General features: G+C 33.1%; 1 protein-coding gene across 4 annotated transcripts in view; it reads right to left on the bottom strand.

Annotated features, from left to right (window-relative positions):
- LOC127721000 (hepatoma-derived growth factor-related protein 2-like) overlaps positions 1 to 9,569 on the bottom strand; it is a 65,882-nt gene extending 56,313 nt beyond the window's left edge. For 3 of the 4 annotated variants that reach the window (XM_052227715.1, XM_052227725.1, XM_052227727.1), the window contains exons 1-3: positions 9,359 to 9,569; positions 3,320 to 3,491; positions 1,656 to 1,670 (exon numbers count right to left, since the gene is read on the bottom strand). In XM_052227715.1, the coding sequence (XP_052083675.1) occupies positions 1,656 to 1,670; positions 3,320 to 3,491; positions 9,359 to 9,441 (270 nt within the window). In that variant the 5' untranslated portion in view covers positions 9,442 to 9,569. The remainder of the gene's footprint in view (positions 1 to 1,655; positions 1,671 to 3,319; positions 3,492 to 9,358) is intronic. The other variant, XM_052227720.1, reaches the window with a different exon arrangement.
- Between the last annotated feature and the right edge of the window lie 5,084 nt (positions 9,570 to 14,653).

Here is a 14,653-nt window from a genome sequence, read left to right as displayed (position 1 = left end):
CCAATAAGTTTCCATTTAAAAACAGTTGATGGACAAGGTAATAACAAACTAGATGCAAAAATGTAGGGAAGACTTATTGTTCTACTTTCACGTCAATCAAAATATCTTAAATATGAATAACAAGAATGTGTCCATAGACACCATGCCTCTCTCACACAATCACACTCCAATGTTGAATAAACTGGGATATCTGGGTAAAATCTCTAATTGGCAGGGCTGATCCAGCCATTTTTAAAAGGGGGGGGGGGGGGGGGGGGGGGGGGGGGGGTTCCAACAATATGTCCCCATTCAAAAGCATTGATCTTCAAAAAAAAGGGGGGGTTGGAACCCCCAGAAACCCCCCTGAATCCGCCACTAATTGGCATTAATTTTTAAACTTATTTTCTCATCACTTAAAACTTAAATCTACATTCAGTTCTTGTATTTACATACACTTATATGAACATACAATTCTTCATAATATAATTAAGATAATTTTATCAACAGTATTGATTAATTGATTTTTTAAAAATTGTTTACTATGTATTGATTGTAGCACATATGCTTTAAAATGGCTAAGTGAATTTCACTCAACATGAAGTCTGTGACCATAACATATGGCATGTATTCTAGCCAACAGAAAAACACAGATTACAAGATTATAAGTGAGACCTAATTATAATGTAATGAGCATTGTGTATAAGTTTCATAACATTTGGTTGAGGCAAACTAAAGTTAGAGAACGGAAACCAACTTTGGGACGTACGTACGGACAAGGGTAAAACTAATTGCCCCCTCCGCTATGGCAGGGGCATAAAAATAAAACATTAGTAAGATATACTTTGCTTAAAATGTTTCCATATAGTATATTGGACAAAAGAATTGCTGTCCAGAAAATGTTAAGCAAGTTTTATATGGACGGCCAACATCGCCAAAGCATATATATTCTTCAAACACACAAACATCATAATTGACTAGCCACACATTGCTGCAAGTTAATAGATAAATTTATCTGCTAATTTTATCATTCTCAATCATTTATGTTCTGATAGAGGTAATCTTTAGAAACTAAATGTTAGTAAAAAAAAAAAGTTGCCACTTTTTAATTCTATATGTTTTAGTATGAAATATCTGGCTAAAAAGTATTTGTTACTGTAGATGTTAAAATTGTTGTCTAAATTTTTAAAAGTGTCAAGAGATAAAACAGACTGTTATAAATATCCAAAAGTATTTTTATATTAAAGATAATTCAATGATTTGAAAGAAATTTTGTAATAATAAGCTATCAGTTATTTGATTACAAACATGGATACAAAAAATTAAATTGTTGTTAAAATTAGACAAGAAGTTGGGAACTAAACAATGTTTTAAATAACAGATTCATCTACCAGTTTTTTTTCCAATGCTATTTATTTTACCTAGGTTAAGGGACATAACTCTTTAAAATCACTAGTATGTTTGTGTCAACAATTTTCATACAAATATTCTAAGCTACTAAGTGACACAGTTTTTTTTTTAAAAGCTGTTTCACATAAAAGCTTAAAAAGCATTGTTGAAACTGACTTTGGCAAACACTGTACTGATTTGATTTCAAGCGTTATCTCTCTTTAACAAGGTCAACCTCCTTCAGAAGCAAGAACAGCATGATCAACAAGCTAAGACACACTGAAGCTTACCGCTTTAATTCCTTCCTGAAATTTGATTTAACATGAAGATTAATTAATACTCTTGTTAAGAAAAGATATCAACGACTCCATCATCTTATGTTTAAAACACATTCCAGTATTCGTAGCTCTCATTTTATATGAAAAAATATGTGAATCTTGAATAAATAATAAGACATCTAAACCTACTAAATTCCCATATTCAATATACAACATTTATGAGCCTCTGCTGACATTGCAATATTTCTCTAATACTATGAAACATAATTTTGTAAACCTTTTAATACATTTTCCTATAAAGTTCCAGTTTTCAGACTTTTTTCAATTGAATCACATTAGAAAATTTTGAAAAGTAATCCCCTTTCCTTTTCATAATTTCATTAAAAACATCTTAAACTACAGCCCTAAAAATCTGGTCAAATTCTTGCTATTTGTTAAAACATTTTGACAGTGAAAACATCTCAATACAAATGTATGGAAGACAACAAATAAACTGCTGTTCCCCACTGAATTCTTTAACTGCTTAAATGTCTATAAGTATGGTAACAAAAACAAGCAAACACACAGAAATATATTTTACTGACCTATATAACATCTTCAGCAAATGTCTTTCAATTAATAACTATAGAAAACCAAATTATTTTCACAGATACTTTTTTAGGGCTATCCTATATGAGGCAATTTTGCAGCGATTTGTAATAAAGATTTTCTAGTTTTGTTCATGTATTCATGTACAAAACCATGAAGTATCCTTATTTCCAAAAGTAGAACCAACATATCGATGAAGACCCTGAAACTTTAACACCCCAGGAGAGATGATTCCAGAATATACAACTGCTTTAGTTACTATAGTTACTGTTGTTTACATCAAAGTTAAGAACAAGGAAGTAGTATAATAATTTACCAATAATAAAGCTCTCATATTTTGATTGCATGTGAATTTAACACATAGCAAATTATTTAATGAACACTCAAAGGGATAAGAGAGTTTAACATTTTTCGTTTATCAGTTTTCAAGATTTATTAGTCATCATTATTGATATTGAATTAAATTGGTTTATTCTTTAATAATTATTGGAAAAAATGTTCATATATTGACCAAATTCCATCATAAACTAATTAAGTTCTTTGATATATCTGTTATCACACAGTATTGTGTTTCATGGTTGTTCTTTTTGTGCATTTAAAACTTTTTCTTTGTACATGTAGTAAAACAATATGGTAAGGTTTGAGAACTTAAAAATCTAAAATCCTGTAATCAACCCTGTTACATGTTTGTGTACCTGTCTCAAGGCAGGATTCTTGTCAATAGTTACATGTACTGCTGCCACTTCATGCAGTTTTGTCTATTGAGAAATTTGGTATTGGCATCTGACATTTGGTTGCCTGTTATTTTATTCAGCACTTTAGACTTGCCATATAAAAGGTATGGTACAGGAGTCCAGTCTAATGTTGGAGCGCATATTGTGCATATAGTTATTTCCAGATGTTTATTTTGGTTTACCTGTGTCTTTGACATTTACCCAAAATTTATTCTAATTTATATCGTTAGAATTCTCCTACCCCAAAATATTAAGAAAATTAAATCTAGAAATACCCTGCATACTTATATATATATATATTTATACTACTGATTTGTTTTTCTGAACTTAACTGAAAACATTTTTTTTAAATACCTGTGCAGGATGTGCTCGTTTGCGTTTAGTGGTACTTGCTGCCCCAGCTGAAGTGCTCCTGGCATGGTCTGCACTGGTGTGACGACATCCATAACCTGACGATTTTGGCTTCTGAACTTCTTCTTGCGTAGATACTTTTACAGGTTTCTCATCTTGAACTTGTGTCCGTTTTCTGTTGAAAAAATAGACAGTAAATACAGTATATTACCTGGATATAAAAATGAATAATCTTTAATTAATAATTTGTGTAAATCAAACACGTATCTTATTGGGAAAAACCATTCAGTTAAGACCAGTTTTCAACAATAATTTTTCTCTTTATTGAAAAACAGAGCATTCATTAATAATTATTAAACTGCAAAAGTAGTTGATGCCATAAATAATGCACACTTACATGTTTTTTCTTATTTTAATTCCTATTTTAAGTTATTTTCAACTGTTTTATTGAATTAAAATGCATCATTATGCAACAGCATCTTGTTTTGGCATAGATTTATGAACTTCCTGTTGAGTAAATTGTAATACCTGAATATCTATCACTGTTTAAAATTAAAAAAGTTAACAGGATGCCAGTCTGGAAAATTAATTTAATCAATCTCACTAGCTCTATTGGTCCTGTTATATTGGCTGTATACCATTGTATACATTCAGGACATAGTCATGATAGTGGGCAAATTAATATCAGCATATTTTATACATATATTACATGTATGAGTTACATATGTAGTAGTAAATCACCATCTTGTTTCATAGTAACTCATTCAATATTTATATAAGCAAGAGCCACAGAATAAACTTTTCTGAAACTACTATATTTATTTTTTGTGATTCTTCTATTTCTATTAAAAAAAGCCCTAAAATCACCTTCCTCTTTAAAAATAATGTAAGCTATGCAACTGCACAGTCTTTAAAAAAAAAAACCAATAAGAACCTCGGCCTTCAGTCTCTGATGGATATTCGTCCCATTGGCAATTGTGCCAAGTCTGTGCCAAAAACGTTTATACCTTCATGTACATGTACTAGCTAGAATGCACATTTCAAGATAGTACTTCTGTATGACTAACCAAATTTTGAAAATTTTCACTAGCAGAACCAATTTTTTCTTGTTGCAGGCTTAGGGCGTCAGTTATATATGGATCAGATAATGTATTATATCTCATTATTTGTATACTTAAGGTCTGTTTATCACAGAGTATCCCCTAATAATGGATATTGCTTTAAACTGGTACCACGGACTGTTTAAGCACATGTAGCTACAGTCAATTTACTGTACAGTAATTGCTGCTCAGTAATTAAACCATAAAGGTAGTTGCATATTGGGACGAGAACATGTTAATGTGATATAAAAATAAACCCTGCATTGTACTAGCCCACACCCACAATTTTTTTATTCTTTGCAGTAACTCCTAAATGCTGAATGCTTAGCAGGGAAGCAGCAAATACAACATTTCAAGTCTTAGGTTTGACCCAGCTAGGGTTCAAACCCACAACATAACAAACCTGAGGTGAGCATGCTACCACGAGACCAATGAGGAAGTTTTTTCATCTGAAACTTGTACTATAAACAGGCCTCTACAATAACTTTTTTTTCAACTTGTCCAGTAGGACAAGTACATACCAAAACTTACTTGTCCGAATGAAATTGTAACTTGTCCAAAAAAAATCTTAATAATAACCTTTTATGCATTTTAAGTTGATTCAAGGAGCAAAATGAATTAAAACAATAGAACAGAATTTGATTTATATCTTTTGAAATACTTTTCAAAAATATGAGTTGAGAACAACTGAATCTAGTCATGTCACAGGACTTATGTTCTAGCTTTCTTCAATGCCAAAGTCTGATCAGACTCTGCACATGAGACACCGTCTGATAGGCCTGTCAATGTACACTCATTGGATTTGTATCTTGGTTTTTAAGTTGAAAAAAGTTTTTCAAATGCAATCAATAAAAAAAAAAATGAGGTATGATTGCCAATGAGACAACTCTCTGCAAGAGACCAAATGACACAGAAATTAACAACTATATGTCACTGTATTGCAAGTATTGTTTTTTTCTACATATGATCAAATATGATTTTGTGAATTTTATGGTATATAATTTCTTCATTTTTATTTAAAAAATATTATTTGTTAAAAAAATTACCGGTATGGTATTTATAATAAAGCAAGGATTTGTATAGTGAGAATCCTTAAATAAAGCAACAGAATAAGGTCGGAAAACGAGGTACTGATTTGTCTTGGTCCCGAAATGTCTCCTGCATTGCCAAACTGTCTATTAATCATGTCTATTAAATATGTCTCCTACAGTGCCAAACTGTCTATTAAATTTGGAGCCGAATCATTTCAGAGCTGGTGACGAACTGTCTTGAAAAGTTACCTTATCTACAAAGCACATCACTGATTCGGATCAGTAAGACAGGTTTCCCAGAAAAGTATGCCTTTAACCTCTTAAAAAGTACCTGACAAAGAACCAGTTTTAAAGTATCGATTGCAAGTAAACATGTCAAATTAAAACTTGTTTTTATCTTCTTTTCTTGTTTTTTGTTTATAATTACTTTGTTCATCAAAGTTGGATTAAATTTATTTTCTGCAGAATAATTTTACTTGTCCCGTCGGACAAGCTTGATATATCTTTTACTTGTCCGAACTTTTTTTCCTCTGGTACCGGACAATCGGACAAGCGTTATTGTCGAGGCCTGTATAAAGGAACTTCTATTCCCAGGGCTCTCACCAAGGATTTTTGAAGGAGAGTCCCAGGACTCATCATTTTTGGCCTTGACGAGTCCAACAGTGAGAAGAAGAAAATTTTTCTGTTTTTTAATTCTTATTTAGGGTTCCATGACAAAAAAGAGATAGAAAAGAACATCACATTAAAAGTAATTTTAATTTTTTGCCATAAAATGATGATTTGCTGCGCTCAGTTGATACAAAATATTACAATCTTGATGCATCTTTGGACTTTCCAGTTTTGAAAATAATAAGTCCAGACATATTTTCATGAGTCCAGGACTCATGGACTTGCCTAAATGAGAACCCTGTATTCCACAACAAGGTGCTAGGTACAAGCAATATCTAGTGTATTGGATACAGTGTATATTGAGAAAATTTATTGAGGAATTATATAAAATTACGGTAACTGAGTAACAGTTAGTTCCTTTAATTCATTATTGTTATATAGTCAAGATATCACTGGATTTGAAGAATGAAGTAAAAATTCCCAACTACCTTATTGATAAACACACTTGCATACTGTACATTCATAATCTTTAAAAAATTTATTAGCCATCCAAATTAAAAACATAAGCAATGCAAACTGATGAGTAAGAACTAATTTGTTTGAAATATGTACTACTTTCCAGTATGTTTTTTTTTTAACCTGGCCCGATTTGGTGGTGTTACATCTTACAAAGTCTATTCAAATCATTTTTGAAAAGAATTCTGCTCTAGCCAGTGTTGAAGGCCTCAGTGTGATTTTGGGATGAAGAACAGAAATTAAAGCGCTGTCCCTTTGCTTTTTCTGTTTTTTGCTATGCATGTACTGATTTTGTGTCATGGATGGAATCAGGATACCCCATATCCTTTGTTTTTCTATGAAATGTATTTGCTATCTTTTTGTGCATTTTTGCAAAAATTGCTCTGTCATATTTACAACATCTATATATACCGGTAATATACATTATCTGTACTGGTGTCCCTCTCAAAATAATGTCTTTTTCATACTTTGTTGCAGATGTTAACAAACTGGACTGGTGTTTCTTTCCAAACAATACTGTACTTAAAGTCTTTAAATTAGCTCATGTTTGGAACATTGGCTTTTATTACATAGGATGTCTATTTCATGTGCTCAAGATGACTGTTGTTACTTTAAATAGATTTAATTAACGTGTAAGCAGTTGGATCTTTCATTTTCTTATTTTCTTCATTCCTTTTTTTCCTGTGTACAAGCTTTAGTAACCATGTAACCTCAAGTTTCCAAAATATTCTATAGAAACACCAAATAAAAAAATAATGGTGCTTTGAAACACCCAAGATATATGTTTATGACTCAGAAATTGTGATGACTGTCATACAAGTGAGAGGTTTAGCGCTATAAAACCAGGTTCAATCCACCATTTTCTATATTTGAAAATGCCTATACCAAGTCAGGAATATGACAGTTGTTGTCCATTCGTTTGATGTGTTTTATCATTTGATTTTGCCATTTGATTAGGGACTTTGTTTTGAATTTTCCTCGGAGTTCAGTATTTTTGTGATTTTACTTTTTACTGCTATGAAATGTAGGATTATTTTCCTACAACTGTCAAATTCAAGGGAATATTTTTTTTGACCCTTTTTTGTATGCAACTGGATGTGACGTACTATGATTTGGTGGTATTACACCTACATGTAACATGCACTAAGCAGAAAGTTCTACAACGTTGGTAGGAAATATGGACAGTGATGTGAAAATGAGGGTATTCTGGAGAGGGACAGAAATTCAAATAGCAAACATGCAACCTAGAGGCCTATCAAAGAGTTGTAGGAATAGTTCTTTAACATGCAGAGAGCTAGGTACTTTTCACATACATGTATGAGGCATATAGGTAAATTTTAGGACAAATTTCATTCAATAACTCAGCAGAAATTTAATGATTAATCTAGTCATTATTCTACCTGAATATCTTTGATGTCCTGTGTATAAAAGAAAAGAAAGGATATGGATTATCCATTCATGACACAATACCAGTATGTGCACAGCAAAGGAACAGCTCTTTTATTGCTGTTCTTCATCTCAAAGTAACAGTAAGGCCTTCAACACAGAACAAAAATAACTTTCACCTCACTACAAGTTTAAGATGGCCCCTGAGTGGAATAAACATACATTGTAGTCTTGCATGATCGGTCTTACAAAGTTACATCTGTATCAGCCTCGCTTCAATCCCATGACCCATAGACCTGTAAGCTAATGCTCTTCCAACAGAGCTAAAGAAGTACTACAGTAGCACAGCTGATAGACATATTTACACTTTTGAATATTTAGCTGAATTCGCTTTGAAATAACCCTAGATTTGTCTATGAATAACCTTCTGACATCATGCAACAATCACTTTAAATTTTGACATCAAATTTTTCAAATTTTGTAGCTTCAAGTGTATATTTTGCAGGAACTTGTGTGATTTTTAGAAATTGCAGACAAATATGCAAACATGTGTAAATATGTCTATGGAAAAAGCTTATATAGCATATCCAATTCTGGTAATTTCATTCCTTTGATAAGTTGACAAATAGACCTATTTTCACTTTTGGGTATTAAGCCAAATTTCCTCTAAATGATCTTTAAGATATGTCTCTGAAAAACCTTCTGGCGTCATGCAACAAACTTTTCAATTAAATGTTTTAAATTGTAATGCAAAATTTTATGGGAACTTGTTTAACTTTAAGTATTATATTGCGAACAAGTTTGCATAAATGTGTAAATATGTCTATAGCAATAAGTTGAATAATGGGCTGCTCTGTGAAGTCTTGTGAATCTTAGCACCCTCATAATTTGCACACTGCCTTAAAATATAATGCAGAGGTCTGATTTTGACACAGGCACTCGTTTCTATCCATTGGGAGGTCCACTAACCATATATGTGAAAGTGAATCAGTTTGCATTAGGGGAGAATAGTCAGCCAAAATGGACACAGGGGGCTGTGCCCCCGTGACGAGGACAGTGCAGGGATATTACCAGTATCCTCGTCTCATGGGTTTTCGTGCTATTAAGAATGCATTGTGAACTCACAATTTCCATTGAAAAAGCATGCATAGTACGAATTCATATGACAACGAGAACATATGATCTAATCATACATGAAATTGAAAGAACTATATAATATAGAAGTCAAACTTGTCTTGTGTGTATTGAACAGTGTTCGTATGTGCTACATAAATTCGAATTATTGTCATTTGTAACCTTTAGATGACCAAAAACTAATTGGCGCGTGCATTATAATATTTTTCATCGATTTTGATTATCGATGCATGCCACGACCTTCATTGCCAATGTAAACAACTTACACAGAAGCTTTTGGGTCATATTCCGGGACATATTCTTTAAGAACTGCTGGTAGAGTTGTCGACCGAGTTTCTGATTTCTTCATCTTCGTTAATTTGTCTCAGCCATCGCTACTTTCTCTTTTCATACCTGTAGTATAGGGCACCTTGCCAAGGTCCCCACGTTTGTCAATATTTTGTTTGTCATGTGATTCTCTTCTGAACGGCCATGGAAACTTCCTATCACGTGATTTACATAACATTTTCCCGCCAATCTTATAAAGCAATCTTTGAGTTATAATCTTTCAATGATCTTCAATCTTATACAAAAAAATTATAACAAAAGGCTGGCTCCGACTCAAATGGTGCAATATATCTCATGCTTTTGCATGCGTTCTTTTTCAACGGTTAATTTATCCATGAAGAGGCTCTGATAGCAAGGAATTGTATATTTAAATATACAATTCCTTGCTGATAGCAGAGACATATAATGTTGTATTATATGTCTCTGCTGATACAACTTACTGCTAAAAAAATCGTAAGATTTTATTCTAATGCATACAGGTAGTAGCATTAGCCTGTCACTGATTTTAAAAGTTATTTCAACATGAACTACATGTTTTTGTATGATTTCTTTGCAACAAATGGATGCTCAATATTTTTATTTTTATTTCTTTTTACCGTTGACATTCTTACTTTGTTTCAGTCACTTTGACTGACTGATGAATATTTTTAAACGATTATATCTGGGACTATTGTTCTAGTATAATAGTCCCAGATTATATGATCTTATATGTATCTCAAATACTGTAACTGTTATCTTATTTAACTATATAACTGAGACTACTATAACGTTATAGTAGTCTCAGTATATAAGTAATAATTTGATTCTTTTATGTCACAGTTGACAATGCACATTTTCGTAGTACTTTTCAGAAGTAAATATTAAAATTCACTCTTTACAAAGAACCGGCAAAATAACAAATTCACTATATTGCCGGCGCCGGCAAATTATCCATTGCTATAGAAATATGCTATTTTGCCGGCTTTTATTAAGATATTTTGATCAGAGCCGGAAGAATAGCATATTTCTCTATTTTGCCGGCGACGGCGAAATAGCCACTGCCTCTCTTATAATGAATCAAAATGCCGACATTTATTCATCTAGGCAAAACCTTTATCTATAGGATGAAAGGGGGTGGTAAACTGAGGTGGGAGGGGGGGGGGGGTGAAAAAAACTTGAAATATAACATAATTTCACGTGAACGTGAAATAATTTCTGTCATGAACGTTGCACGATAATCGAAAAAAAGAGACTGATGTGAACCTTTTGTGTCTTCCTGCAGTGGCGGATCCAGGGGGGGGGGGGGGGGGGGGGTCCGGGGGTTGGAACCCGGCCCCCCTTTATTTTTGACGATCAATGCTTTTGAATGGGGATCTATGGTTGGACCCCCCCCCCCCCCTTATCCTGGGTTGGAACCCCCCGTTTAAAAATGGCTGGATCCGCCACTGTCCTCTATATATGAGGGTATGGCTGGGGGTCCTTCATTTCTGTATTCTTTATTTTTTCGCACATTATTCTTTGTCTTTAAAAGTACTGGCTATTCTGTAATTACTTGATACCTGTATTCTGGACATTGTTCTCTTCTGTAATCAGTATATTTTTACCTAATTCTTTAATTTTTGCAGTAATTCTTTATATTTCATTTTCTATTCTTTATTTTTTTTGTCCATTATTCCCTATCATCTGTAAACCCCACCCACACCCTCATATATGAACTCTCTGTTTTACTTGATATTCCCGATTTAGTATACACATTTGTTTTACTTGATATTCCCGATTTAGTATACACATTTATGATATAAATGGTTTACGGCTTTTAAAAAAAGTATATAACGATCTTCTGAACTTTTAAAATGCAAATATCTCGCAGACACGAAAGTGTATTCTTGATCTATTTCATGTTCTTTATTAACAAGAATACACACATGTCATGCTAGCCATGCCATCAGCTACCATGACTCGTGGTTCAAAGTATCAGAAATAGGAAGTTTGAACTAACAGATGATAAAAAGTGCAAACACTTCTGGCATCGCATTGATAACTTGCCAGAGTAATCATCATGTTGAATATGGGCAGTGTTTGGAAGAAGAAGAAGAAACCTCATCACTTTTAAGATGTCGGTCCTATTTATAAAAAGTCATTCTTTTCGTTTTACCCAAAAAAATCAAAGAATCGTCAACGAGGAAGCATGTATCAAGGAGATCCGAAAAGTATTCACAAGTTAAAAACATATCAGATTTTAACTTAATATGAAGACATTTTATTTAAAAAATACCGAGCACGCAAAATAAGCATTTGAAAATCACGATGCACGTAAAATTAAATAAGCAAAACACGCTGAACGAGGCACCTGTCTTGCACGACTGAACGTCAAATATAAAAGTAAAAAACAGCGATCACGCTGCACGAAAATAACCATTTACCACCCTCTGAAATCTGTATCTGTATGAATATGTTGTAGAATCCCTATGTGCTTTATTAAAATGGGGACGGAGAACGCAATCAGTTTCTAGTGCGGCTATATAGGATATTGTGCCCATTTGCATGAAGCCTTCGCAGACCTGGCAACCTCAGTCACGATTTATGGGACCGGGATTTCCCCAATGAGAGGTGTTGACCTGAATTTTGAAATTCTTTCTAATATAATCCAAACATCTAAAAACAGGCATTCAAATGAGTTAAACGGGTATTTAAGCACCTACATACTCATTCAAACAATATAGTAGAAGATTAAAAACACTTATGACAATAACAGAGGAGAATTGTGTCCTCTTGCTCTTAAAATCCCCCATGGAGATTTTGAAAAATTGGCAGGTATGCCTTCGCTTGACTTTGCTGTAACTATGCTTCAAAATTCATTAATCAAAAGTTTATTCATATATATTCATCAATGTCTAAAGTATTGGTAAGGTTCGCTGTTCTCACTCGCCAAAATTTTTATACATTGTGGCTCGCGGCTGATATTTTAACGCAATCAATGTGTAGAAAATGCGATAATCTATATTTATTATGTAAATAGATCAGAACACGGTTTTTAAAGACATCTTAACAGAAGAAGAACATTTATGACCACTTGGCATATAAATTTCTACCCATTGGTATGTTACCTCCATGCAATTACATCCCATACATTACCTTGTATCGTTTCTTTTGTTGACTAGAATATATTTGACAATAAAACAAAAGTGACTCATACCAGCGGCACGTTCATGTATAGCTTTATATAGGAAGAGACACTCCCGTGTAGTCATGATGACAACAACACTGTCTCTTATGCAAATAGGGATATAAAACACAATCATTTTTACACTTAAAAGGACCGTTTGACTGGTTGTCTTCAAACCAAATAAAGGCAAACCTGGAAAAAAACCAAGCTTTGGCAATTAGTAAAAAAAAACAACAATGGACATGAAAACAATATTACATATGACCTGACAGGTAACAAAATAAAATGTGAAAAAAAGAGGAAAAACTCTTGGACATCACTGATTTTTTAAAACTTTGAGCTGTTTAGATGATTTTTGGTAGATGTTGGAGACACGTGTGTTGAAACTAAATTTCAACACACGTGTCTCCAACATCTGCCAAAAAATAATCTAAACAGCTTAAAGTTTTAAAAAGATTTAGCAAATACTTAAACAAACTGGGAAAATTACAATATACCCACTCTATCAGTATGTCTTACTTTAATTTCTGTCCACTATCCTGTCATTTCTGCAGCTAGACAGAAATTGAAAAAGTACAAGAAAGAGTACTCCGTTTCATCGACAAGGATAAGAATAACATATATGATGATTTACTATCAAAATAAAAACTACCGTCTCTTCAAGTAAGACGTCTTAGAACTATGTCAATAGAGGTATTTAGAACTATGAATTAGGAAAATCCTATATACCTACATAATTTGATAAACATTAAAGAAACACAATATAATTATATTCTTCCAGATATAAAAAATATGCTGAAATTCCTACTGTTCAAACTACAAGATAAAATAAGGAGACGTTTTATGATTGCCAATGAGACATTTTTCCAGCAGAGTCCAAATGACTTTGGTTTATTCAATTATATGTCACCGTTATAACTTCTAAAATGAGCAAAACAGACACCGTATAGTCAGCTATAAAAGGCCCCGACATGACAAAATGTGAAACAATTCAAAAGAAGAAACCAACGGTCTGATTTATGACAACATAATAAACGAAAACAGATTTAACAAACAGCGACCAACAACAACCACTGAATTATACGCTCCTGACTTGGGACAAGCTCACACAAAATGTGGCGGGGTTGAACATGTTTGTGAGTGCTCAACCAACCCCTTACTCGGGACAATGGTGTAATTACAACATAAGAACAAACTGTAAAAATCAGTTGTAAATGGCTTGACACACCAGATCGGCACGAAGTACAAAAACAACTAACATAAAGACAATTTACACAAAGTACAGATCTGAGAGTACTCGCATTTACTGAAAACTAGTTCAAAGCCAATAACAACTAATAGATAAATCATGTTCTCCCAGACTTAAGTATCAATCGGTACACGTCCAGGTATGGCTTGCAATCCATCAGATATTCTGCAGCCAAACTACGGAACGAGTTGCCAAACCATTTAAGAACCGAAGCATTATGTACTCAATTTAAAAGTTTAATGCAAAAGAATGGATTTGCATGAAATATTAAAGTTTTATATGTCTTTTATTCTTTGATATCAGTATTGTGTTTACATTATGTATGTCTTGCCGTGAGTATTTGTTGGTTATAAAACACCAGGAGAGCTTATAATGTTAATGTTATGTGACATATATATATACCGACTTCTAATAAATCTTTTGATCGGAAAACTGTATTACCATCTTAAAGTATAATTACTTATTTAGTTTCCTAATACCGACCCATTTTCTGAGATAACATTTATGTTGTGCTATACCTTAAATTCCCTCTATCCCAATTTTCTTTCAAAAAATGTGCACAACACACCTACTTATTAGGTGATGAATGATGCTACAAAATGTTGAAATAGTTTGTAACTTAACACGAATAACCATGCAGGTATAGTCATTTGCATTACCGAATGTTAACACAAACTTTGATTTAGAATTAAGGTATATAGTGACCCCAGCCGCCTTCAAATACATGTATATATAAAAATAATGTGATATGATTGCCAACGAGACAACTATCCACCAAAGTTCAAATAAAGTGGATGTATGCAATTACAGGCAATCATACGGCTTTCAACAATGAGGAAA

The sequence above is a fragment of the Mytilus californianus genome, unplaced genomic scaffold (genome assembly GCF_021869535.1).
Source record: "Mytilus californianus isolate M0D057914Y unplaced genomic scaffold, xbMytCali1.0.p SCAF_1, whole genome shotgun sequence".
NCBI classification, from domain to species: domain Eukaryota; kingdom Metazoa; phylum Mollusca; class Bivalvia; order Mytilida; family Mytilidae; genus Mytilus; species Mytilus californianus.
The sequence above is the reverse complement of the archived record's forward strand: the minus strand, read 5'-3'. Positions and strand labels throughout refer to the sequence as shown.